The sequence below is a fragment of the Danio aesculapii genome, chromosome 7 (assembly GCF_903798145.1).
Source record: "Danio aesculapii chromosome 7, fDanAes4.1, whole genome shotgun sequence".
Taxonomy (NCBI): Eukaryota; Metazoa; Chordata; class Actinopteri; order Cypriniformes; family Danionidae; genus Danio; species Danio aesculapii.
In genome coordinates, this window is record NC_079441.1 from 58761631 (window position 1) to 58786630 (window position 25000).

Consider the following 25000-nt stretch of genomic DNA (forward strand, 5'->3'; position numbering starts at 1 on the left):
TCGCTCTCCAGCAGTGCAGGCCGGTCCAGCTTCTCCCACAGCCGCTGCTTGATCTCGAGACCTTGCTGAAGGCTGTATCGGCTAGCGCGCCTCTTCTTGGTGGAGTCCATCACACTGCGATAGATGTGCTGATAGTCCTGCACACTCCGACCGTGGATGGACAGCGGCTCCTCCTGCGGACACTCACCCACCGAGGAGACTGAGGCTGCGGGGCGGAGGACAGGAAGGACAGCCGCGTTCCTCAGGTATCTCTCCTCGAGAGAAGTGTCCGTCGAGCAGCTGCAGGTGTCCGGCATGGCCGCCGCTGCTCCCTCCTCAGAGGAAGAGACACGCTCCAGCTGGAAGTCCTTCAGGTGCCTGGGGAGAGCCCTGGTCCTTCTCGAGCGCCGCAGAGTCATCATGAACAACTTCAAACACTTCTCAAACTGCTGAAACTTTGCCAACAGGAGATTTGTTCAGAGGTTTGTTGCCGGATGATCAGCACTGATAACTTTATAGGCAGTTGTGTGAATTTGTAAACCAACTCAGGTTGCCGTGGTGACAGAATGACCAGGCTCATTTAAATGTAAACAATAATTGATTTTAGCTTTAAGTCAATTAGAGCAGCAAGAGCTGTGTGTTTGTACAGTACAGTCTTTGTTAAATTTTACTAAATGCAGAAAACATCATAATAATTATTAGGTATAATAATAGAGGGCCCATATACCAAAATAAATAAATAAATAAATAAATAAATAAATAAATATTGTCCCCGTTTTTTTTTTTTTTTAATTATGATATTTTTAATTTTGAACTTGAAATTTGGGGAGGGGGGGTGGGGGTACAGCTGTATCGTGATGTGAGCCAAAGGTGATGTTTTAATAATTATTTACTTCATACTAATAAATATACTATATTATTTGTATATTATATATACTTAATGTATTTGTATATATATATATATATATATATATATATATATATATATATATATATATATATATATATATATATAATGCATTTTTCCTTCAAGAATAAGGTCCAAGATTTAGAAAATACTTGAAAAAGGTTTTCACTATTTAAAAACAATACAGTAGCGAAAGATGACTTCACTTTGGTCAGAAAATAAATATTTATTGTCCAAAACTGATTAGCTAAGTACTGAAGCGACATCCAACAGATTCCGCTTAGTCTTAAAGCCTTATTTATTGTTTTATTTTCATTATTCATGATGACATGAAAATAGGACAAATGAGCTCATGTATGGGGAATTGTCGGTCTGTCAAACCACGAACCCCGCCTGGCTACGGGCCTGACAGTCATCAACCTAAGAGAATGTTCTAAGATTTCTGTCAGCTGAATGAGTCTAGAGGAGTGATATGGTGTGCGTGATCTTGTTGACTGTTGTGTGTACCCACCCAGCACGAGACGTCATTTCGACGTCGTTTTTTGGGCTAAATCAAGTCGGCCCGTCATAGACTTAATTTAGCCGAAATATCGACGTCGAAAATTGGTCTGTATTTGGTCCGTCGGATTTAGTCCAAACATAGACCAAATATCGACGTGGTCTTTGTTTTACCCGTCGGATTTGGTCCAAAAATAGACCAAATATCGACGTGATTGTGTTGCCCGTCGGATTTGGTCTAAACATAAACCAAATATCGACGTGGTCTTTGTTTTGCCCGTCGGATTTGGTCCAAACATAGACCAAATATCGACGTGGTTGTTTTGCCCGGCGGATTTGGTCCAACATAGACCAAATATCGACGTGGTCTTTGTTTAGCCCGTCGGATTTGGTCCAAAAATAGACCAAATATCGACGTGGTTGTTTTGCCCGGCGGATTTGGTCCAACATAGACCAAATATCGACGTGGTCTTTGTTTTGCCCGTCGGATTTGGTCCAAACATAGACCAAATATCGACGTGGTTGTTTTGCCCGTCGGATTTGGTCCATATTTAGCCCAGTACTTGAACAAATGGTCATGAAGAATTACAAGTTCCTCACAAAATGTTTTACATCTATTGCTTTCTTTCCAGTCCAATATAGAATGCTAAATATATAGATAGCGATTTAGTGCCATTACATTTAAATTATGCCAAACAAATTACTATGTTACTGTTGTTAACTCCTTCAGTATTTTCCCTGCTGCTTCATGCACTGATGTAAATATTTTTCAGGTAGCCTAAGTCGATTTGTTAATAAAGCAAAAAATTCCTACAAATATTGTAACAAATAATGTAAATTAAGATTTCAAGTCCATCAACGTAAAAACAGATTAAATTAAAATAGGGTAGAAAAAAAAACGAAATGGTAATACACTTTATAATGCCTTTTTGTTTTATGTTTCAATCTTGTTAGTAAGAAATCATAAATTAATATTTATTATTTATAAGAAATGAAAAAATCATACTTTAATAATAATAATAATATGATGATGATGATGATAATAATAATAATAATAATAATAATTATTATTATTATTATTATTATTATTATTATTATTACTATTATTAAGTAGGTTTTTTTAAAGTCTACTTTTTTAATTTAACACATGTAAACCACAGCAGAAATGTCATATACAGTACAGGTGATAAATAACCCACTATAAATTAAAAGAATTAACATATGCTTTTTGTTTTCGCAAGCTTTGGAGATGTAACATAAAGTCCCTTTTTAATAATAGCTCACCTATAGCTTTGCCATGAGGCGGTGTTCAAAATGACATCAATATTTTTAAAGTGCACTGCGAAGGGAACACAATTGTAAACATGAAGATCGCTAAAACTGAATTGTAAAAATAGTTTGAAAGCAAATTACACCTAGAGATGATCTTTAATGCTTTTTTTATTTTCAATAATTCCAACTTTGAATGTTAGAATGTTCTAAATGAATAGAACATAGGGGGGATAAGTGGCAATAGCACACAGCCAGGAACTCTTCTGCGCGAGTCAGCGGACTTGCGCGTGCTCATCATTTGAAATAAATAACGGACACAAAGCAACGGGCGGAACGGTAATCTGAAGGTAAGTACGTTATATTCGACGTTTCACATGTTTCATTAGTCGTTTTACTTATAATTTATGTTAAATGGAACTTTAGATGTGTAACGTTTTACATTTTTATTATTTTTAATGAACACTTAATCACTTTATACGTTTTTATGTCGCCCTGTATAGTGACGAGGTCATTGACAGCAGCTAATCTATGAAGGTAAATAATAGCTGTTTTGGTTATTTATTTGGCGATTTCAACAAAATTACTTCATTTTATGTCTTCATTGCTTTTTAACCTGTGTAAAAATATAAGAATGTCTGTAAAATCTGAATTAGCATAAAAAGATGCTCCTGCCCCGGCTATCGTTAAAGGCTAACGTTATGAGAAACGCTTCGCAAATAGCATTAACGGTACTTCGAGCCAACATTTTTTAACTTGTAATAATGCTAACAAAGTGAATCGCTGTCGGTTAACGGTTTTGTTGCTCTGTTTCTACATTTAGTGATGAACTCCTCGCCAGAGACGCTCCACAGCCTTGAATGGGGAAGCTTTGCCATTTCGTAAGTTGTCCACCCGACATGTCGCTAGTCAAGCTAATTATTTGTGGTTTCGTTCTGTTCCTGATTTCCTTTGTTCACAAACCATGCTTGTCTGTTTTTTTTTCTGATTGTTGTGCTAGGTTCTGGTGTACGTTTTTTTTTATTTTCCTCTTTATTAAAATTCATTTTGTCTACATCCTTCCCTTTCGATTCACGTTACTGCAGTTTACTCATAAAAGATAAAAAATGTTTGTAAACGCATTCATTAAAAAATTATATCATTAAGCTTTTTATAACTTTACAAGGAAATGAACTCCAAACAAGATAATTGTATTTCTCACAAAATACCATGTAACTTAATATTCTGAGTGAGGAGTCAAAATTGTGGCTATTTTATGGTACAAATACTGTGGATTAAACATATAATTTACATTGGAATTGTACTTTGTAATAGTAGATACCAGGTGAGATGTCATGCTGAGTTATTTTTTTTATAACTTTTTAATGGCAGTTTCGCTGGAATCTTCAATTGAAAACATCAAGATCATTAACCTGTGTCAGCCTGGACAGACTTCTGTTTCAGTTCTGACTGCACCACACTAATCTCTCTGCTTATGTGGATCACTGACTACTATGTTCTCTGAAGGTATTCATTCATTCATTCATTCATTCATTCATTCATTTTCTTTTCGGCTTAGTCCCTTTATTAATCTGGGGTCACCACAGCGGAATGAACCTTTTTATGCAGCGGATGCCCTTCCAGCCTCAACCCATCTCTGGGAAACATCCACACACACTCATTCACTACAGACAATTTTAGCCTACCCAATTCACCTGTACCGCATGTCTTTGGACAGTGGGGGAACCCGGAGCACCTGGAGGAAACCCATGTAAACACAGGGAGAACATGCACAGAGACGCCAACTGACCCAGCCAAGGCTCGAACCAGCGACATTCTTGCTGTGAGGTGACAGCACTACCTACTGCGCCACTGCGTCGCAGACTCTGAAGGTATTACTGTAGTAAAACAACAGCACCCATGACTGAAGTTTTTGTTAGTGACCAGTATATTTGAAGTCTGAGAAAGTTTGTTTTTAGGAGTTGGAAATCTTTTTTCTTCTCTCTCTCAAACACACCAAACTTGTGCTTACAGTACAGTGTATTTACAATCTTTTAGCCATTTTTTTATGGCTGTATTAAATACATTTTTATAAAAAAAAATCTAAAATAATTGTCACAAAACAATGCACATTTGAATTTTAATGAGAATGAAAATTACTCAACAGGGCTCATCACTTAAGATTTTTTCTAATGGCATGGTGTGGCCAGCGGAAAAGATTTTTACTTGTCCTGCCAACTTTTTCTCTGGCCCACCAAAAAAATATAAAAGATAATTTTAAGCCACTTATTAAGATACGTTTTTAGCCACACGTTTAAAATTATGTGTCAAAAGAAGACAAATGTATAGTAGTCGTCCATATATTTACTCTTTTTATTGAGTAATATAACTTTATTTAACAATTCATATTTTAATAAAGGTTGAAGGTTCCAGATTACCAGTTAACTATTCATAAATTGAGAGTCTTATTAAATTATACTTAAACCGTAATAGTAAAAACAGTGTTATTGAACAGTACTTATTTTAATTTTTACCTTCACAAATTGTCAGTAGCCAGCACATGCTCTATTAGTGAGATTCTTAGTTGTAGAAATCAAAACCATCATGTTTTTAGCATTCTGCTATGAGCTTGGTGGAATTATCTTTAAATAGATATTAATAATCTGTTATTGACTTATTAAAGTGAATGCTTGCAAAAAGATTAAATATTTTTATCAGCAGAACTTTGGGTGCAATCACGTGATTCTGGTGACATAAAATTAAGATGGAGAGCAGGATGTAAAAAAAATGAATGGGAGACATAAAGGAAAGTCTGTATTTTTTTAATTGATACTATAATACAAAGAAGAAATAAATAGAAATATTATGAAGAGGACAGTTTTCTACTGAACTGAAATGAACCTGCCATTGACGTAACTACTGTAAGATACTCACATGAAAAAACTAGAGTAAAAATATGTTTTTGAACCATACTATTGTTAATTGCTTGAATTAAAATGTTGTGTGTATATATATATATATATATATATATATATATATATATATATATATATATATATATATATATATATATATATATATATATATATATATATATATTATTTTTTTTTTTTTTTTTTTTTTTTTTTTTTTTTTTTTTTTTCCACGGGAATAATGTTATCTTTCAGACATCATCATCATCCTCATCATGATTATCATTAGTATTATTAATATTATGATTAAATTAGGATTTTTTTCATTTCCTAATATATAATAAATTAATTTTATAATAAATAGCCTTATTATTATTATGATTTATATATGATAGAATACGTGTTAACTTTGGTAAGTGATTTGTTTTAGAATAGGATATGTCATATTCTCAATAATATTAGTAAAGGAAACATAGGCTCTATATGTGGCATTAACATATATTTCAGTCAATATGGAAAGCGAGTGCATATTTTTAGCAAAACTAATATTGGATTTTATTTTAAATGCGTGTGCGTGTAAAACAATATTTTTTGCACAAATAAATGATGGGGTTCTCTAAAAAAGTAGTTTCTCCACTCCGTTTAGAACATCATTATGGGCCTTTTACGTTATAACTAACGTGGTTCAAGCGATGGATCTGTGACAGAGAAACTGCGTTTTGGGAAAAATTCGTCATAGTTCTTTCCCCAAACAATACATTGTATGATAGTTCAGCGGTGAGTTACGTCGTTGTTTGAGAAACGCACCCCTGGTGTGTTATGAATTGCATGTTTTAAATGACAGCGATGCTACATTTAGTTTTTATTGTACAATATACATTATAACCCAGTACACAGTAAACTAATATTTTTTGAATGGGTTGCCTATTGGCGGCTTAACCGTTAGGCTTAAATAGGCTGAGCATATTTTTTGTTAATATTAAAACACATTAATACAAACTAGCCACCCTTTGATTTTTTTCGTTTCCGTGTATTTTTTATCAAATGAAAAATGCAATGAATTGTTTATTTTGGTTTTCATTTTATTAGGATTAATATAATTATTAGGCCACACAACTTCTACATATAACACTGGCTCTTGCGTTTTTACAGATAAAAAGACGTTTTTGGCTCAAATACATTTATGCCTGTTAATTTCAGTGCTGTATTTCAACAGATTTTGCAAAGGCTTCAGCTATTCTACCTGTCAGCTGGTACCTGCCTCAGTTTTGCGACTGTGTGGCGTCTGTATCAAGTGTCTGGATGACAGCGAAAGAGAGTTAGATGAGATCAGACCTCAGATTTGATGTGTAGCCTCACGTCACAGTTTCTTTACTGCAATTTTGCAATATTGGCTCATCTAAATTAAAAATTTTTATTCGATTAAAAGCCGAAATATTGCCAGAGACAAAGCAACTTTCTGTTCAGTGATAACATACGCGCACACACAGGATACAAAAGAAGCTGAACTTCGGAAAAAGTGATCACTGCCGCTATGGTTGCTTTGTTTCTCTGCAGTTGGCTTATTAATGGCGCGGCATTGCTAAATCACTCGTTTTAATAATAAATAAGATTATTTAATAAATAGTAATAAATAAGATTGATAATAAATAAGATTATTTATTATTAAACATTGTAAGATAATGGTCGCGTGATTTTTAAAATGAGAGTATGCGTTGCGCTTTATGGCTATTAATCTTAACCCGCGACCCACCCATAGTTAAACATCAAGTAGGTGCGTTAGAGGTGCATGTATAAATTAGTTGTGTTGCCTCCAGATGCTGCCACCTTTGTCAGGCAAAGTTTGCAGATTGCCTCATTAAAGTTTTCAGGTTCTCTTTTTGCATTTGGTTTGAACCCAAAATATTGCCAAACAGGCGCTTTTGCATTACGTTTTAACACTAAATCGTCCGCCAATCTCTTTTTGTAAATTCGACTCCTCTCTTCTCCTCACGTGATAAATGAAATATGATGCATAGCTATGTTCAGATTATAATTATAGTGCAGGCTCTCGTCTTAAGTAAATTATTTAGAATTATATTTTGCATTTAATTCAAATAAATAATTAATAAAAAAATACTTTAAAAAAAAAAACAAGTGGTGGGACGGTGTCACGGTTGAAAAGTGATGCCACCGGTGTTGCGTCTTAAAACCGGTAACACCGTATAGCGTGCTGAGCCTAATTCAGCCTAGCTACATGTGAGAGGCTACTTTTTTTACAGAAGAACCCCATAATTTCTTTGTGCAAATTATATTGTTTTACACAAACACGCATTTAAATAAAATCCAATATTATTTTTGGTTAAAACATGCACTCGTTTTCTATATTTACTGAAATATATGTAAATGGAACATATAGAGACTGCGTTTTCTTTACAAATATTATTGAGAATGACATATCTTATTCTAAAACAAATCACTTACAAAAGCTAACATCTATTCTAATATCATATATAAATCACATGAATAAATAAATACTAGGCGATTTATTATAAAATGAAATTTAATATTTATTATATATTAGGAAATGAAAAATCTTGCGACCTCAGTTGGCTAACGATGGTTTTGGGAAACGCACCCTAGATCTCTGCACTGTAGGCCTAGCTTTAATCTCACAATTGTCATAATTTAATATTTTATATTCTATTTAATTCTATTTCATATTATAAAATATCTAAATATGTGTTCTGAAGGTTGGAATGACTAGAGTGTTAGTAATTAATGATAAAAAGAATTTTCAGTTTTGATTAAACAAACAGTAAACAAATTCTTTCTGAGGCCCCCTTTGCCCCCCGTAGCGCCGGGCCTGATACTCGGCCTATATGCCTAAATCGAAAAAGCACTAAATAATTTATGAATTTATAAATTACACTGATTAATAACTATATATTACATTAAATTACTAAATTAGGCTATCTTATTTTTTATTAACACAAAAGTGATCAATGCCGCGCCACTGACAAGCCAACAGCAGAGAAACAAAGCAACCACCGCGGGACCTGCAGTGATCGGCTGTTCTTTTTGCACTTAATTATTATGCGTTTAATGTAAAAAAAGAATCAATAATAAATAGGCTTACAAGAGTGTCCTGTGCGTGTGAAAACATTAAGTGAACATGCAGTGTTTGTGGAAAACATCTTTGCGAGGGAACTTTGCTGAGGTAACGCAAAAAACTTAAAAATATATTTTCCTTCCACCCAGTTTTTTTCTCACACCCATTTTTATGAAGGCAAAATGGCTAATTAGATGATTACAATAGAGAGTCGGCTGATTGACTGTTTACACCAGTTAATAAGATGTTTTATTGATCGGATTGCATGTCATTTATAGATAAAATTATAATGCATAGGATCAGGAAATTGCACGTGAAAAAAGATCATGCAAAATGTTTTTATAGAATAAATTTATACATTTAAACTATTATAATTTATATTTAAAATGTACTATTATTTTTAGAGCGTATTAACACGAATGGCAGGTGTTCTTGATCGAAAAGCAGCAAAACTGTTGAATGCTGAGCTTGTGTCAGGCTGATGGTACGGAGTGACTTTCTGAGCATGTTGTTGAGTGATGCTTGGCTATCCAGCTGACAATTGCCAACTATGTAACATCATAATTAGAAATGCATGTTACTTTGTATAAACGTATCCATGTACTGTATGATGTGAGTCTAGTTACCAGCGTGAAAAACAGGTAGGAATAGAAACGTTTTATTACGTGTTTGAGGCCATACTATTTACTTTGACTTCAAAAGTGCAGTCAGTAGGCTACTTCAACTTTTACCAGAGTCGTTTTAAGCATCAGAATCACTTCATCTTGAGTAGGATGTGTGTACTTTCGCCATCTCTGTCCACTTCTTAAAAATAAATAATACATTAAAAAGTATGGTTAAATCAACTGTAATGTGTCCTTATACAAAAACGTGTGTGTCATGCAGTCAAAATAGCATTTATTATTAGAATGTCACGTTAATTTAAAAACAAGACTTTCTTAAAATAACACATCAGAAAACAGATGTGACCGTAAGGATGCGCACTATATCAACTAAAACAGAATTTTTCTTTGTTATTGCAGTTGCAGCCAAAATGTGCGACACAACAGCCACATCATTTACAGGGCCGTGAGAGACCACCTGTACGGTCTGGCGGTGGCAGACGCAGAGCTGAAAACACTAATCTGATGCTTTTTTGTTGTTGTTGTTGTTGTTGTTGTTGTTGTGTTAATGTTAACTTGACCAATGCATGTTTTGTCATTACTTTTGTCTGCTGTACTATTTTGAGAGCAAATATTAGCCTAATAATTAATATTTTTTAACAAAATGTTTAATTTATGAATTATGTAAAATGTTCTAAAACGTTTATAAAGGTCTTTCTCAGAAACAAATTTCGACTTAAAATTGACTTATTTTCGACGACATGAAAAAGACGTCTTTTCATCTTTCACTTTTCCACCTGTTTTCCACATTGTTTGGACGTCTTACAATTGCGTCTTTTCGACGACATGAAAAAGACGTCTTTTCATCTTTCACTTTTCCACTTGTTTTCCACGTTGTTTGGACGTCTTACAATTACGTCTTTTCGACGACATGAAAAAGACGTCTTTTCACCTTTCACTTTTCCACCTGTTTTCCACGTTGTTTGGACGTCTTACAATTACGTCTTTTCGACGACGTAAAAAAGACGTCGTTTCGTCTTTCACTTTCCCACCTGTTTTCCACGTAGTTTGGACGTCTGACAATGTCGTCTTTTCAACGTCTTTTCGACGACTTTTTGCTGGGTGGGTATTGTGTGCTACTATGTTGTCTTCCTCATCGTTGCCGAACATTTTTGACTTAGCTGTTTTAAGCTCTGTTTAAAAGCCATAAGGTCAATATTATTAGTTCTCTTAAGCAATATTTATTTTTTCCATTGTCGACTGAACAAACCATCGTTATATAATAACTTGCCTAATTACCCTAACTTGCCTAGTTAACCTAATTAACGTAAGCATTTAAATGTCACTTTAAGCTGAATAGTCTTGTATCTTGGATAAATCTAGTGAAATATTATGTAGTCGTCGTGTGCTATAAAAATAATACTGTCACAGTCTAAAAAGCAGATCTTGTTTACTTGAACTACAATCCCAAAGGTAACAACACACTCCTTTAAAAGTTACACCTTTATGAACCCGTTTTCTTGGCTTTCACAGAAACGCAGGTGTGTTTTCATAGTTTGCTTTATTGCACTGCGCCTTTAAGCATTAGCATTTCTCTGATTGGTCGGACACGGTCACATGATCTCTTCCTCCTAAAAAAAGGCAGCGCTGAGTACATTAGCTCTGTAGGTTATCCGTGACACGGTAAGCCAAACGTTGTTTCAGCACTGTTCAAACCTGTTATATGATGGCAAATTAGTATGTGTATTTAATAATAATGCATGTTTTCCTAACTGCTTATTAAGTGGTAAAACATTGACATTGACGTTAGCTAGCGTGCTAGAATAATAAAAGTTCAGTGGTGCTTAAGTTTGCTTTATTGTTAGATTTTACATTGAAATATGTGCCATACCTATAGTAGATTTTGCCGTTTTGTATATAAATATTAAATAAAGAACAGCAACTAAAAACTTAATTGCCATGTTACTCTTAAACCCAATTCAAAGCAAACTTGGTATTGTGTTAGAGTTGTTTGCAGTGAGTGAGTTAAATTGAACTTTGTATTGAGCTGGCCTGATAGTTAGATTACAGCTAACACAGCAACACAACTAAATCACACAATTAGGCAAATAGTACATTTTCTGGCCAAAACCACATTTTGTCAAATAAATACAAACTCTACATTTCAAAATGCTGGATAGTTTTATCTACATTTGCTAACTTTACAAATTTATCAAAACACAGTGAATCTGATTTAAAATCCAGTTATTTGGTCATCTAGTTTGTTTGTCCAGCTTGAACACACAGTCAGTCATAGCAGATAGACAAAATGCTGACAATTAATTCCATTATGAAAACTGTATTATTTGCCATTTTCAGTTAGAGCAATAAATATTTTATCTATTAAAATAAGTATTAAATAATAATTCAGTCTGACAGTTTCTCGTGCATGTTTTTGCAAATGTGTGGATTCCTTTTGGATAGTTTGTGTACAGCATAGTGAAGTCATCTGCACTTTATGGATATAAAATGAAAATCTCAGAATTGTTGTCAGTTTTCACACACAAACACTTACTGTAAGATAGACAAATAATTTGATATTGATATATAAAGATGATTTATTATAGCATTTTTTGTTTGTTTTTTTTACAAAAACAGATTATTTATTATTTTTATTTAAGAGAACAATTATTTTTTTTACAATCATTACAATTAATTCTTAAAACTGAAGTTTTTTTTTTGTAATTTTCAATTTTTTGACTGTTCATTGAAATGTACAATTATAAAAAATACTTTTGGTTTCTGAAATATTCTCAAAAACATGAGGATACATACACAACATATAATAAGTATAACCTATTTTATATTACCTGTATTATATATTATTAAGGTTATAACTATAAAAATATTCTTGGCATTTTTAATAATAATATCAATAATAAAAATTGTTGTTGATGATAATAATAATGATAATAATAATAATAATAATAATAATAATTATTATTATTGTCTCATCTCAGGGGAACCAATTTAATGGTACTGTAATAGTACTTCATGAGTTGTTTATAGTTGTGTAAGTATATAGATGCTATACAGTAGGGCTGCATGATATTGGAAATCTGATATTGCGATATTTAATTTTCCTGTGATTGTGTATTGTGACAGTTTCACCAGATGGTTTAAGTTGCTCCATTTAGGTTTTTTTTTCCTGGAGAGTCTAAAAATATTGAGGTACCAAAATTGAATAATCACAATGCCAAAAAAAAAATATTTTCTTACTTTCTAGTCATTAGACAAATCTAGTTCAAATAACTAAAATAAATTTTAATCAAGTAAAATTATTTAGTTTAGTTAGACAAAAATTCTTAAATATAATTCAGACTAGGGCTGCACAATATATTGTTTCAGCATCAATATAGCAATGTGCGCATCCGCAATAATCACATACAATAGTATATGTACAATAGTGCAAATATCTACATTTTTAAGCGAAAGCAAAGCTTTTTCATTTGCATTGTGATTATTCAATTTCTGTACTTGAATACTGTTCAGCTCCCCATAAACCCGTCAAATAAAGCTTCAATCCATCTTCTGAAACTGTATTCATATTATTTTATTTATTGCAGAAAAATAAAATATCGCAATATCAGATTTTTCCAATATCGTGCAGCCCTAATTCAGACTCACTCAACATTACATATCCTGCTATGTGTGACTATTGCAAATGTGCACATTTTGATGTCTATGCTGAAACAATTCATTGTGCAGCCCTGCTATACAGTGCTATGCAATAGTAAAGTGGTTCCCCTATGATTAGATCTAAAAAAACACTCATTTATTTTACCACTACAGTATTTGGCCCATAAATAAAAAACTAAGATAAATACAGCACAACGCTGTTGCCTTATTCTGTGTTTAGAGTTTGGAACAGTAGGCTTTCTTTTCTGTCACCCTGTGGTTAAGCAGTTAAAAAACAGACAAGAAACATCCATGATTTTGGTATGGGTTAAGGTTGTGTGAAAATAAAATAAAAGCATTTTAGAAGCGTGTTAATTAACTGAATATTTTGTAAAAACATGTATTGTGTTAATAGTAGGGTCACAACAGACTGATGTTGTGCTAATAGTGTTTAGAGTTTTGAAAATATGACTACACAGATTGGACAAATGTATGTTAGCAATTTATAACTGTAAACTCACTTATTCCAAACCTACAAATGATAAATAGAGTTTGTTAAATGTTATCAAGTGGGTCTGAGTTTATGCCCATGGCAAATAACGTGCAGTGAAATGATATACAGATGTAGTAGTTCAGTAAAAGCAGCATCAGAAAATGCTGACATATTGGTTTTATGATTTGTCTACAAAACTTTGAATGTCATTAATGTTTATGAAGGAGTAGCAGACAATTGCCAAAACGTATTGCAATATCAAATGCAAATATTTTCTTTTCTACTGAAAATCATGGCTATTTTCATTATCTGAGCAAAAAAAAAAAAATGTGGACACGCATTACATTTGATTATGCCGTTCTTTTTTCCTCCTGAATGCTTTAAGTGCCTTAGGTTGAGAAAATGAGTGGTCCAGCCATCACAGATACTAAATATGTTTTGGGAGAGAAAATGGATAAAGGCATCCCAGATCTTCCCAGTGGTCCTCTGGACATCTACAGGAAAAAAGCGTCCTTCAGCTGGAAGGACATGATGCGCTTTTTGGAGGGGGATGAAAACATTTCATTCAAGGTAACAATGTTATGTTTTGCTCATTATTTATTTATGTGTGTACTGTATGTATGTCCAGGAAAAATACAGATTCAATAACCAAAGTTGCTATTATTCTTCAGTTTTTCCATGTTGTTATTGTGTATATACACACTACCTGACAAAAGTCTTGATGTTGAGCCCAGTTGTAAGAGTAACAAATAGTAGCTTGACTTCTAGTAGATAATTTAGAAAAGTGGCAGAAGGTAAATTTTTTTCAGATGAATCATCTGTTGAACTGCATCCCCATCATCACAAATACTGCAGAAGACTTACTTAAACTTGCATGGACCCAAGGTTCTCACAGAAATCAGTCAAGTTTGGTGAGGGAAAAATCATGGTTTGAGGTTACATTCAGTATGGGGGCGTGCAAGAGATCTGCAGAGTGGATGGCAACATCAACAGCCTGAGGTTTCAAGACATTTGTGCTGCCCATTACATTACAGGGATTGGCCAGCCCAGTCACCAGACATGAACAATTTTGATCATGTCTGGGGTTAGATGAAGGAGGAGGCATTGAAGATGAATCAAAAAATCTTGATGAACTCTGCAAGAACGCTTTCTTTGCCATTCCAGATGACTTTATTAATAAGTGATTTGAGTCATTGAGTCAGAGATGTATGGATGCAGTCCTTTAAGCTCATGGAAGTCATACACAATATTAAATACACAATAATTCTTAATCCACTGCACCACTACTTTATATTCTATACTGGACATTATTTCTGTCTAGACCTTACTGTCCTAATTAAATCATTAAAAATCAAGGCATGATCATATTTTATTTTGGTCAAATAAGCGTAACTAGAACCTTTTGCCTTTCTTATAAGCCACTTTTGATACCAAATAATCAACTTGAATAGGCGACAAGACTTTTGTCAGGTAGTGGTTATAGTAAAATGCATATGCTTGTTTATATATAAAATGTCATAATATAATCCAACATTTAAAAAAACTTTGTTTATAATTGCATTTTTAAAAATAATCTTTAATGGGATTACACACACACACACACACACACATACGCACACATACATATACACACACAGTATATAAATATCTAAATTAAATTAGCTGTGTCTAACAAAACTGAACTAGTAAGAAAAAGATTTACACAATGTTAATATTTTATGTTATTAGATGTGATTACATGTCTATAAAAACATTTAAAAAAATGTATTGCAATTATACTATTATAACCAAGAGGTGCTACCAATCTGTGCGAATTTGAACACATTTTATTGTGAAGAAATTGGTTCAGTAGGAATGTATAATTTCTTCGATCACTAGTCCACAGTCATTGTTTGAGATTGTTTGTCTTCTCATCTGTCTTTCTGTTTCTCTCTCTGAGCAGCAGCACGTGTTCAGGACTCTAGAGAGGGACCCGCTTTTTGCTCGGCAGCCTGGTGAGGACGTCCCAGTGGAGCAAAAGCGAGAGCTCACCTTCCGCCGATGTAAACAGTTATTTAAGTATGACTTCATAACACGAGAAGAGCTCATGCAGAACCCCTGGAAGATGACCGTCCTCAATGATTGCCTGGGAATGTATGACTGGTCTTTGTGTGCCAAGTACTTCCTTAACAAAGGGGTGAGACCACTTCACTAAACACACTCCATAGACTCAGAAAATGTGTGCTCTCCACAGGATAGCTTATGTTATGGATGATGAATGAACCAATATTGGAATTGCTTAAGTTAAACTCATTTGTTGCCTTTTTGTAAAAAAAAATGGCTTTAATTTTACCTTTATTTATTATAAACTTTTGTTTTTAACCTTGTTAGATGTTTGGAGCCACTGTGGTAAACACAGGATCTCAGAGGCACTTGAAGTTTGTGAAGGACATCGAGCGGATGATGGTAAATGATCGCTTTCTGTTATGACATGCAACAAATATTAAATCATATCTGCCATAAAATATTTATTGGACATTAGTCTGAAAGTGTACTATAACTTAATTGCATTTATTACAAATAGGGCTCTCTTAGCATTTTACAGTATGGCCACAATTTTAAAAACTCATTGCCAGAGCAAAATGCAGGATTTTATTTGTTTATTTTAAAGACTCGTGAAATGTATTATTTGCTTTTTATGGATGATCATAGTTTAATGCTGAGTGTTTTTCCGTTTAATGCATTTTACAGTGGCCATGACTATCTTGCATATAAATATTCACTAATGTAAGCTTGAACAGTTTGAAACAAACAGGTAATGAACAGAATGTTCCAAGGTGTTAATGTTTTCCTGTGTGTGTCTGCAAACCAGTGTGTTTATTGATGCTTAATCATTGCAAACCACATGAGCCACTGGCAGGAATGTAACAGCATCTCTGTGTCTGTTTAGACATTTGGATGCTTTTCATTGACAGAGCTGAGCCATGGCAGTAACACAAGAGCCCTGAGGACAACAGCCACATATGACCCCAGCACTCAGGTACTCTAGCAGAAGATACCTGAATGTGGTTAAACTGGACCTTTGCTCAAATATATAACAGAAGTGGGAACACACTGCGCTCATTTTGCAAATCACTGCATATCATGATGGTTATCACTTATTTGAATGAGATTGAACATGACCTGATAACCAGCTATGGCCAAATAAACAACGAATGTTGATTTATTAACCTAGGTTAATGTAGTAATGCTACTACTAATGATAATTATGTTAATTATAATCATGAAATAAATATTAAAATTATAATAAGTCATTCAAAGGTGACACGGTGGCGCAGTAGGTAGTCACAGCAAGAAGATTGCTGGTTCAAGCCTTGGTTGGGTCTGTTGGCATTTCTGTGTGGAGAAATGCATGTTCTCCCTGTGAACATGTTTCTTTGCATGTTCTCCCCGTGTTCGCGTGGGTTTCCTCCGGGTGCTGCGGTTTCCCCCACAAGCCCAAAGATATGTTTTACAGGTGAATTGGGTAAGCTAAAATTGTTCATACTGTATGTGTGTGAATGAGAGTGTATGAGTGTTCAGCAGTGATGGGTTGCGGCTGGAAGGGCATCCACTGCGTAAAAGTCATATGTGAGAGAAGTTGGCAGTTCATTCCGCTGTGGCGACCCCAGATTAATAAAGGGATTAAGCCAAAAGGAAAATGAATGAATGAATGAGCTCATTCAAATATGGAATCATCATTCTGTATGTGTATATACCATGCAGAGGAAATAAAAGGGAATGGAAATAAACGTAACCCTAATCATAAATGTATTTTTCTAATCAAGTAATTTTTGGGAAATATCCTTTTAACATTGACATGATAAAGGCTCTTGTGGATTGATGAGTCCTGGTACAGTAGCTGAAGTATTTTCAAACATACTAAATCTTTTATTTATATGCTTGTACATTGTCTGAATAATTAAAAAAAAAATCACAGCCTATGTAATGGGGAGATTCAACCCTATGGGCCTCTTAATTTAAAGCGTACCAAAGATAAAAGATTTTTATTGTTTGGCTTAGTTCACTCATTAATGAAATTCTCTCATTACTTTCTCGTCCTCATGTTGTTCCAAATCCCTGAGACCTCCATCTATTTCAGAGCACAAATGAAGATATTTTACGACTTTAAGGTCTCTGGTTTAGAATGACATGAAGGTTAGAAATTAATGGCAAAATGAACATTTTGATGTGTTTTAGAATAGGATAACATTTTGGTGACTTAGCACATTCTCTATGTCAGGCCTATAGCCAGCTTGGTGAAAAGAGGGGTTTTTTTTTTCTCAAAATGTGGAATTTTTTTGCAGTTATTTACTTCATTTTCTGTTTAATTATGATTCAAATACAGCATTTAGTGACATTTTAAGCACTATTTTTAGCTGGATAAGCTTGTCAGATGGTCACCATAACCACACTTTTTGATTTACCAAAAATGTTTCCTAAAGATTTAGAATAAAGAAACATGAAAAATATTTGTTTTTAAAATATAAATGTATTGCATCATATATCATTAGGAAAAAAAAATAGAAAGTTTTAAATTAAAAACTATAGCCTATTGTCATTTATTAGGCAAATAACAAACTGACCAAGACATTCGATTTTCTTCAGTCAGAATTTGCCCATTTTAATATTAAACTATTAAAAAATAAATAATAATAGTAATAATAATGTAGAGCTTCGCTTTTTTTTTTTTTTTTTTTTTTTTTTTTTTTTTTTGCCTCTCTTGTAAAAAAAAGTACATTTGAAAATTCATGGATGACAACAATAGCCAAAATAGTATTCAAATTCATTTTAGTATAGGCGGCTTTTGGTGATTCACATTTTTTTATTACTCGCTGTTTTGAGTATAAGGTCCAAAATTTAGAATAAAAGTCACTTGTAAATAGTTTTTTCTATTTAAAAACAACAGTAGCGAAAGATGACTCTCTTACATCAGTTTGTAAAATAAAAATATTTGTTAGCATTGGCCAAAAAAGGTCCCGCCGAAGCGACAGCCAACAGCATTATGCTTGGTCTTAAAGCCTTTTTCAATGGGTTATTCTCACTATTTGATGTAATAGTAGTCAAAATAGGACAAATGAGCTCATGGACCTTTCTGAACCTGTCAGCGAAGGCTGGGTCTTCCAAACGACCCGAACACCTCCTGGCTACGTGCCTGTATGTGAATACAAAAATATGTTAAAGGGTTGGAACAAAAAGAACCTTTACTGTCAAAAATGATAGACATAAATAGTACTCAAACTTTATTTATCTTTATTTCTATAGCACTTTTACAATGTAGATTGTGTCAAAGCAGCTTAACACAGAAGTTCTAGTAGATTAAAACAGTGTCAGTCCAGTTTTCAGAGTTGAAGTTCAGTTTAGTTCTGTTCAGTGTGCTTTACTTTTCACTGCTGAAAGTCCAAACACTGAAGAGCAAATCCATCGATGTGCAGCTCCACAAGTCCCAAACCAAGCAAGCCAGAGCGACAGTGGAGGAACAAACTTCACTAATTGACCAAAGTGAAGGAAAAAACCTCAGAGAAACCTGGGTCAGTTAGGCACGACCATTACCAGTTCATAAAAACTGTATTGACATAGTGCCCTCAAAATGTTAAATAAGAATCAAAACAGAAATATATTACATCACATTTTTTATTGGACAAAATACAGTAAGTCAGTCACTATTCACTTCCAAGGTACAGTGAACCAGAATCTTAAACTATAACATTTATTGTGAAATCCACTATAGTTTAGAGTTTAGGTTGTTCAAACAAAGCCATCTGTCTCTTTATAACATATTTATTATTCTTTTATGTTGTGCCTGATGGTCCTAACTGATTGATATCATTTTAAAATCCATAGGAGTTTGTAATCAACTCTCCAGACTTTGAAGCAGCAAAGTTTTGGGTGGGGAACTTGGGAAAGACGGCCACTCATTCAGTTGTATTTGCCCAGCTCTACACACCTGATGGAAAATGTCACGGCCTTCACTCTTTTATAGTGCAAGTATGTGTAAAAATACATTTTCAGTTCATTTGCTGGTCTTGTTATTAGTGCAGTTATGAATAATGTGGTTTACATGTAATAATAGGTCAGGGATCCAAAGACCTTGTTGGCTATGCCAGGAGTGATGGTTGGGGATATGGGGAAGAAACTGGGTCAGAACGGTCTGGATAATGGGTGAGTTTACTCGTTATGACTGAACTGTTGTGAGCTGTTGTGATTGCAGTGTTTGGCCGTTAGATGGCGGTAAAGGAATCTATAATGGAAAGATATTTCCATTTGACTGACTTTAATTATGTGATAGTGTATGTATTTTTTCTTTCTGCTTCAATGAAAACATTCATTATGCTTTTCATTGTAATATTGAATAACAAAAAGGTTTTATGATTTTTTTATAAGGTTTTAAAAATATCCACAATAAATGAGTGATTTTGTTGTTAGTTTTGCAGTGTTTCACAATGTGAGGATACCTCGGGAAAACTTGCTAAACAAAACAGGAGACGTTGCGCCTGACGGGCGATATGTTTCACCTTTTAAAGTGAGTATCAAGTACGATTGCCTCATAAAAGTTACATAAGCTGGCTGGTTTTATTACTGTGACACTGTACAAATGTTTATCTTGATGTATAGGCTCTTGTGTGTTATGAATTCACATATATATCCAGAGTCAATGTTTATCAGAGAAAGGACATTATCACAATCTTAACTGTAACATTTTTCTTCTGTAGAAATTCCTATTTGTTTTTTGTTTGGCTGAAACATAAAGTATTTTCAGGGTCAATATTATTAGCCCCCTTAAGAAATTATTCGTTTTTTACAACTGACTATAAAACAAACCAGTCTTGTCAAATGACTTTTTTAAAAATTATACTAACTTGCCCAGTTAAACTAATTAACCCAAGTCTTTAAATTGCACATTGTGCTGAATAGGAGTATCTTGCAAAATAACTAGTCAAATATTATCTATTGTCCAGACTGTCGTCATAGAAAAGACAAAAGAAATTAGTTATTGAACTATTATGTTTAAAAATGTGGTAAAAAAAAAAACTGTTAATCAGCACTCTGCAAATATTTAAAAAGTAATAATACATTTTACAGAACAAGTAAAAAATTTTGACATCAACTGTATATAATAGATGTGCAGAGATCAGCTTATTAACAAAGAAAATGATAATGGAAGCATTTTGGTGCTCATCCTTATGGACGTCTTGCAAGTCATGTAAACGTTTTGCTCTCTCTGCAGTAAGAGAGTGCAGTCGTGCGGTGGCTGTTATTCCAGCTGCTGTTCTCTGCTATGCAAGATGTACCAGAAGGAATCCCTATGCTTTCATTTCAAACAAACAGGGAGTTTTTAATCACAGGGAAAGCCAGGCCGTCAGCCAACATTACTGACAGAAAGACATAAAGGGGCTTTTCTGAAAACAAACAGAGGCGAGAGCTTGAGGATGGATGAATGAGATATCATTTGCCCTCCTTTTCCTCGCATTCCTATTTCTTTTAATGTGGTCTTATGTGGGGTTTTTTGTGTCTCTTCTGTCCTAATCACACACCTTAGGACCCAAATAAGCGGTTTGGGGCCTCTTTAGGTGCTCTGTCAGGAGGTAGGGTGGGCATTACGAGGATGGCACTGGTCAATCTGAAGCTGGCAGTGACTGTGGCTGTGCGATTCTCTGCCACACGCAGACAGTTTGGGCCCAAAGAGGACGAGGAGATTCCAGTGCTGGAATATCAACTGCAGGTACAGACTGACACTTTTTCCAGTGGGAACTTTTCAAGGGGTTGTTCACATATCCACTCAACTTTAATTGTTTGTGCTACTTTCTTCTGTTCAACAAAAAATGTTGGAAACTGGCAACTAAAGATTTCCAGTGCCCCCACCCCCACCCCCTACTATGGATGTCAATGGCTTTCCAACATTCCTCATAATAGCTTCTTTTTAAACTCTTAAATGTTTGGAACCACTTGGTGAGTGAGTGAATAGGGAGTAAATGTACATTCTTGGCTTACAACATCAAAATAATTACATAAAATTCAGATAAGTGATTTATGGGTCAAAATCTAAATGTTCGCCTTTTGAATTAATTATGAGCAAAAAATAAATAAAAAACGATTAAAAAAATTGCATTAAGGATTTGTATGAATTGCAATAGGACAATATTGTTTACTTAATGGAATTGTTAAAAAAATAAAGTTGCAGCATGTTTAGTAACATGCAAATGCAGCATTTTAATTTACAGTCCTGCTCTAGCGTCATGTACTTTAGAAGTACTTATGTGTACACAATATATGAACTATGTATAAGCCCTAAAACTTTGTAGTTTTCTTGTATTATTCAGTACTTTCTTAGTACACTGTAATTTTTTATTGTAAACCGTGTTGGGGAAAGTTACTTTTGAAAGTAGTGCATTAGAATATTGAGTTACTCCCCTAATTACATTACTTAGTTACTTTTTATAAGTAATGCGTTCTGTTACTTTTGTGTTTCTTTTACATACCTAGCTGAGGTTTGATCTTTTTCAGAACTTGCAGGTTTTTGTTTTGTTCTCTTTTTTTTAAATAGAGGAGCTCTGCAATTAACAATGCACTGTAAAACTTTCATTTACCTTTTAAAAAACACATAAAAATTATAATATAGGATAATGTTATCTTCTGTGAATTTTCTGATGCCAGAGGCCCAGAGCTGTACATGCATATTTGTAAGTAATGTGAATACTTGACTATGTTGATCTTGACTATGTTCATTTTAATTTAGCCATTTATTTTTTTTAAAGCTAATAATTTTTTAACTCGCATTACATTTTAAAAGAATTAACTCAAATATTACTTAATTTTTTACATAATGCATTGCTTTACTCGTTACTGAGAAAAGTAATATTATTCCTTAGCTCGCGTTACTTGTAATGCATTACCCCCTACAGTGATTGCATAAAAAAAAACATTACCACCATGGCTATTCTCAAACATTACCAGCACAGCTATTCATTAATCAGTGTAAAGAACATGTCTTTTGACCAGTTCTGTTCATTTTCTTTACTGTTGTAGCAATGGCGTCTTATTCCATTCCTGGCAGCAGTGTACGCACTGGAGCAATTCACCAAATCCTTCAGCATGAACTTTGTGGAATTTCAAATCGGACTTTTGATGAAGGACAAGAGCGACAGACAGGTACAATCATATACTTTAATTATTCTCAGTGTATATAAGTTTACAAAAAAAACATAATTGTCCAACTTACCTTTAGAAAGAGTTTCAATCATTTTCACATGAAACAAGAAGCTAATAAATGTTATTTTATTATTATGACAGCAGATCAGTTTGTGATTTTCATATGATGTTTACATGAGAAATGCTAAGCAGGTGCAGCATTGGCTTTTGAATTACAGTTGGATGCTCTTACAAAAATTAAACTGTGGTTAGACGTGAGTTTTAAGTAAAAAATATGTATTTATCTTATAAACTATCTTACATAGTTCAATACTAATTGTAGCTTTTTTATACAGGACATCCAAAAAGTATTTACAGTGCTTTGCTTTTTCAACATTTTTTTATGTTACAGCCTTATTCCAAAATGGATTAAATTCATTATTTTCCTCCAGATTTGACAAATAATACACCATAATCACAACGAGAAATAAATTAGTTTTGAAATCTTTTTTTATATTTATTATGAATAAAAAAACTGTACATAATGATTCACAACCTTTGCCATGACACTCACAACTGAGCTCAGGTGCCTCCGTTATAACTGATCATTTTTAAGACGTTTCTTCAAGTTGACTGTGCACAGTGTTTCTCTGTGAAGAGAAGAGAACCTTCCAGAAGAACAACCATCTCTGCAGAACTCCATTAATCAGGCCTTTATGGTAGAGTTTTACAAAAAGCACTCGAAAGACTTTAAGAAACAAAATTCTGTGATGAAACAAAGACTGAACTATATCTAGAGGAAACCAGGCACAGCTCATCACCTGGCTAATACAACCCCTACAGTGAAGTATGTGGTTGCAGCATCATGCTGTGAAGAGGTTTTTTTGCAGCCTAAAAACTAAACCTATCTCTGGAGAGATCTGCATATGGCTATGCACTGATGCTCCCTATCCAACCTGATGGAGATTGAGAGGTGCTGCACAGCAGAACGGGAGAAACTTCCAGAATTTGGTGTGCCAACTTGTAGCACAATACTTAAGAACACTTGAGGCTGTATATGGTGTCAAAGGTGCTTCAACAAAGAAAGTATTGAGCAATGTTCATTTATTATTTATTGTTTACTTCAAACATACTTTTGTCACATTGTAATAGATTTTTTCTAGAATTTTGAGGGAAAATTATGATAATTTTTTTTTTACTTTATTTTCATTTTCATTTAAATAAACTTCACACATACAGTATCACCTAAATCCTTACAAGAAAGAGATGGACCATATATCAAAGTTTTCTTGGAAGTACTTGCTGTGAATTTAGCTCACTACAAAAAGGAACTCAAAACCCTACTTCCCACCCCAACCATCTAACTAACGTTCACCAAGATATTTATGGAAGGTTCATTAAAAAGGCATACATAACATTTACAATCATAATATGGAACTGGCTGAGACAAATTAAAAGTTGGAGTTTTACATATACAATGAAACCAAAAGAGACATAATTCATTCGTTCATTCATTCATTTTCCACTGCTTTTCCGGAGCCAGGTCACGGGGCAACAGTCTTAGGAGAGAACCCCAGACTCTTACTGCAGCTTCTGCAGGGGGATCCCGAGGTGTTCCCAGGCCAGTCGAGAGACAGTCTCTCCAGCATGTCCTGGGTCTTCCCCGGGTCTCCTCCCGGTGGGACATGCCTGGAACACCTCCCTAGGTAGGCGTAATAGATGCCTAGGTAGGCGTATCTGAAACAGATGCCCGAGCCACCTCAGCTTACTTTCTCGATGTGGTGTCAGAGCTCCTCATAGTATATATAAGGGTGCGCCCTGCCACCCTGTGAATGAAATTCATTTTGGCCGTTTATATCTGAGATCTTGTCTTTTCGCTTATGACCATAGGTGAGAGTAGGATCGTAGATTGACCGGTAAATCGAGAGTTTTGCCTTTCGGCTCAGCTCAGCTGCAACTGATACATCGACCACATTACTGCTGCCGTTGCACCAATCCGCCTGTCAATCACACTCTCCATCCTTTCCTCACTCTTGAACAAAACCCCAAGATACTTGAACTCCTCCCCCTGGGGTAAGGACTTTCCTCCAACCCGAAGGAGCAATTATTGTGCAGGGGGAGCCGTAAGGGGCCAGTGCATTGTAGAATGTGTGGTGGTCGAAGGGACACGACAACCTGATCTTCAGGCACATAAACTGGCCCTTGGGACATGGAATGTCACATTACTGGAAGGAGCTTGTGCGGGAGGTAAAATGGTACTGACTAGAGATAGTTGGGCTCACTCCTATGCACCGATGGGGCTCTGAAACTCAACTTCTTGAGAAGAGACATGATTATAAAATAAATAATGAAATAAAATAAATAAATAAATTAACATACAATAGTCTTGTAAAAATCTATCAGTTCTGTCTATCTGCAAAAATAATATGAATTGTTCCCAATCCTTGTTAAAAATGGACAATTTGT

General features: G+C 34.3%; 1 protein-coding gene and 1 long non-coding RNA gene across 4 annotated transcripts in view; both read left to right on the forward strand.

Moving 5' to 3' along the window:
• The first annotated feature begins 2567 nt into the window (after positions 1 to 2567).
• Positions 2568 to 9795, forward strand: LOC130232979 (uncharacterized). 2 transcript variants are annotated; one of them, XR_008838156.1, is made up of 5 exons: positions 2568 to 3190; positions 3477 to 3534; positions 4025 to 4159; positions 4262 to 4524; positions 9658 to 9795. It is a non-coding gene; the product is annotated as an uncharacterized LOC130232979 (long non-coding RNA). The 2 variants fall into 2 exon arrangements; XR_008838157.1 differs by having other exon boundaries at positions 2574 to 3190; positions 4371 to 4524; positions 9658 to 9791.
• A 1062-nt stretch (positions 9796 to 10857) lies between these two features.
• The window catches only part of acox3 (acyl-CoA oxidase 3, pristanoyl), a 45034-nt gene continuing 30891 nt past the window's right edge, over positions 10858 to 25000 (forward strand). The window contains exons 1-10 of one of the 2 annotated variants that reach the window (XM_056462269.1): positions 10858 to 10920; positions 13773 to 13957; positions 15330 to 15563; positions 15758 to 15832; positions 16317 to 16406; positions 19250 to 19393; positions 19479 to 19567; positions 19832 to 19928; positions 20946 to 21128; positions 22433 to 22555. In XM_056462269.1, coding sequence (XP_056318244.1) covers positions 13790 to 13957; positions 15330 to 15563; positions 15758 to 15832; positions 16317 to 16406; positions 19250 to 19393; positions 19479 to 19567; positions 19832 to 19928; positions 20946 to 21128; positions 22433 to 22555 — 1203 coding nt within the window. In that variant the 5' untranslated portion in view covers positions 10858 to 10920; positions 13773 to 13789. The remainder of the gene's footprint in view (positions 10921 to 13772; positions 13958 to 15329; positions 15564 to 15757; positions 15833 to 16316; positions 16407 to 19249; positions 19394 to 19478; positions 19568 to 19831; positions 19929 to 20945; positions 21129 to 22432; positions 22556 to 25000) is intronic. The other variant, XM_056462270.1, reaches the window with a different exon arrangement.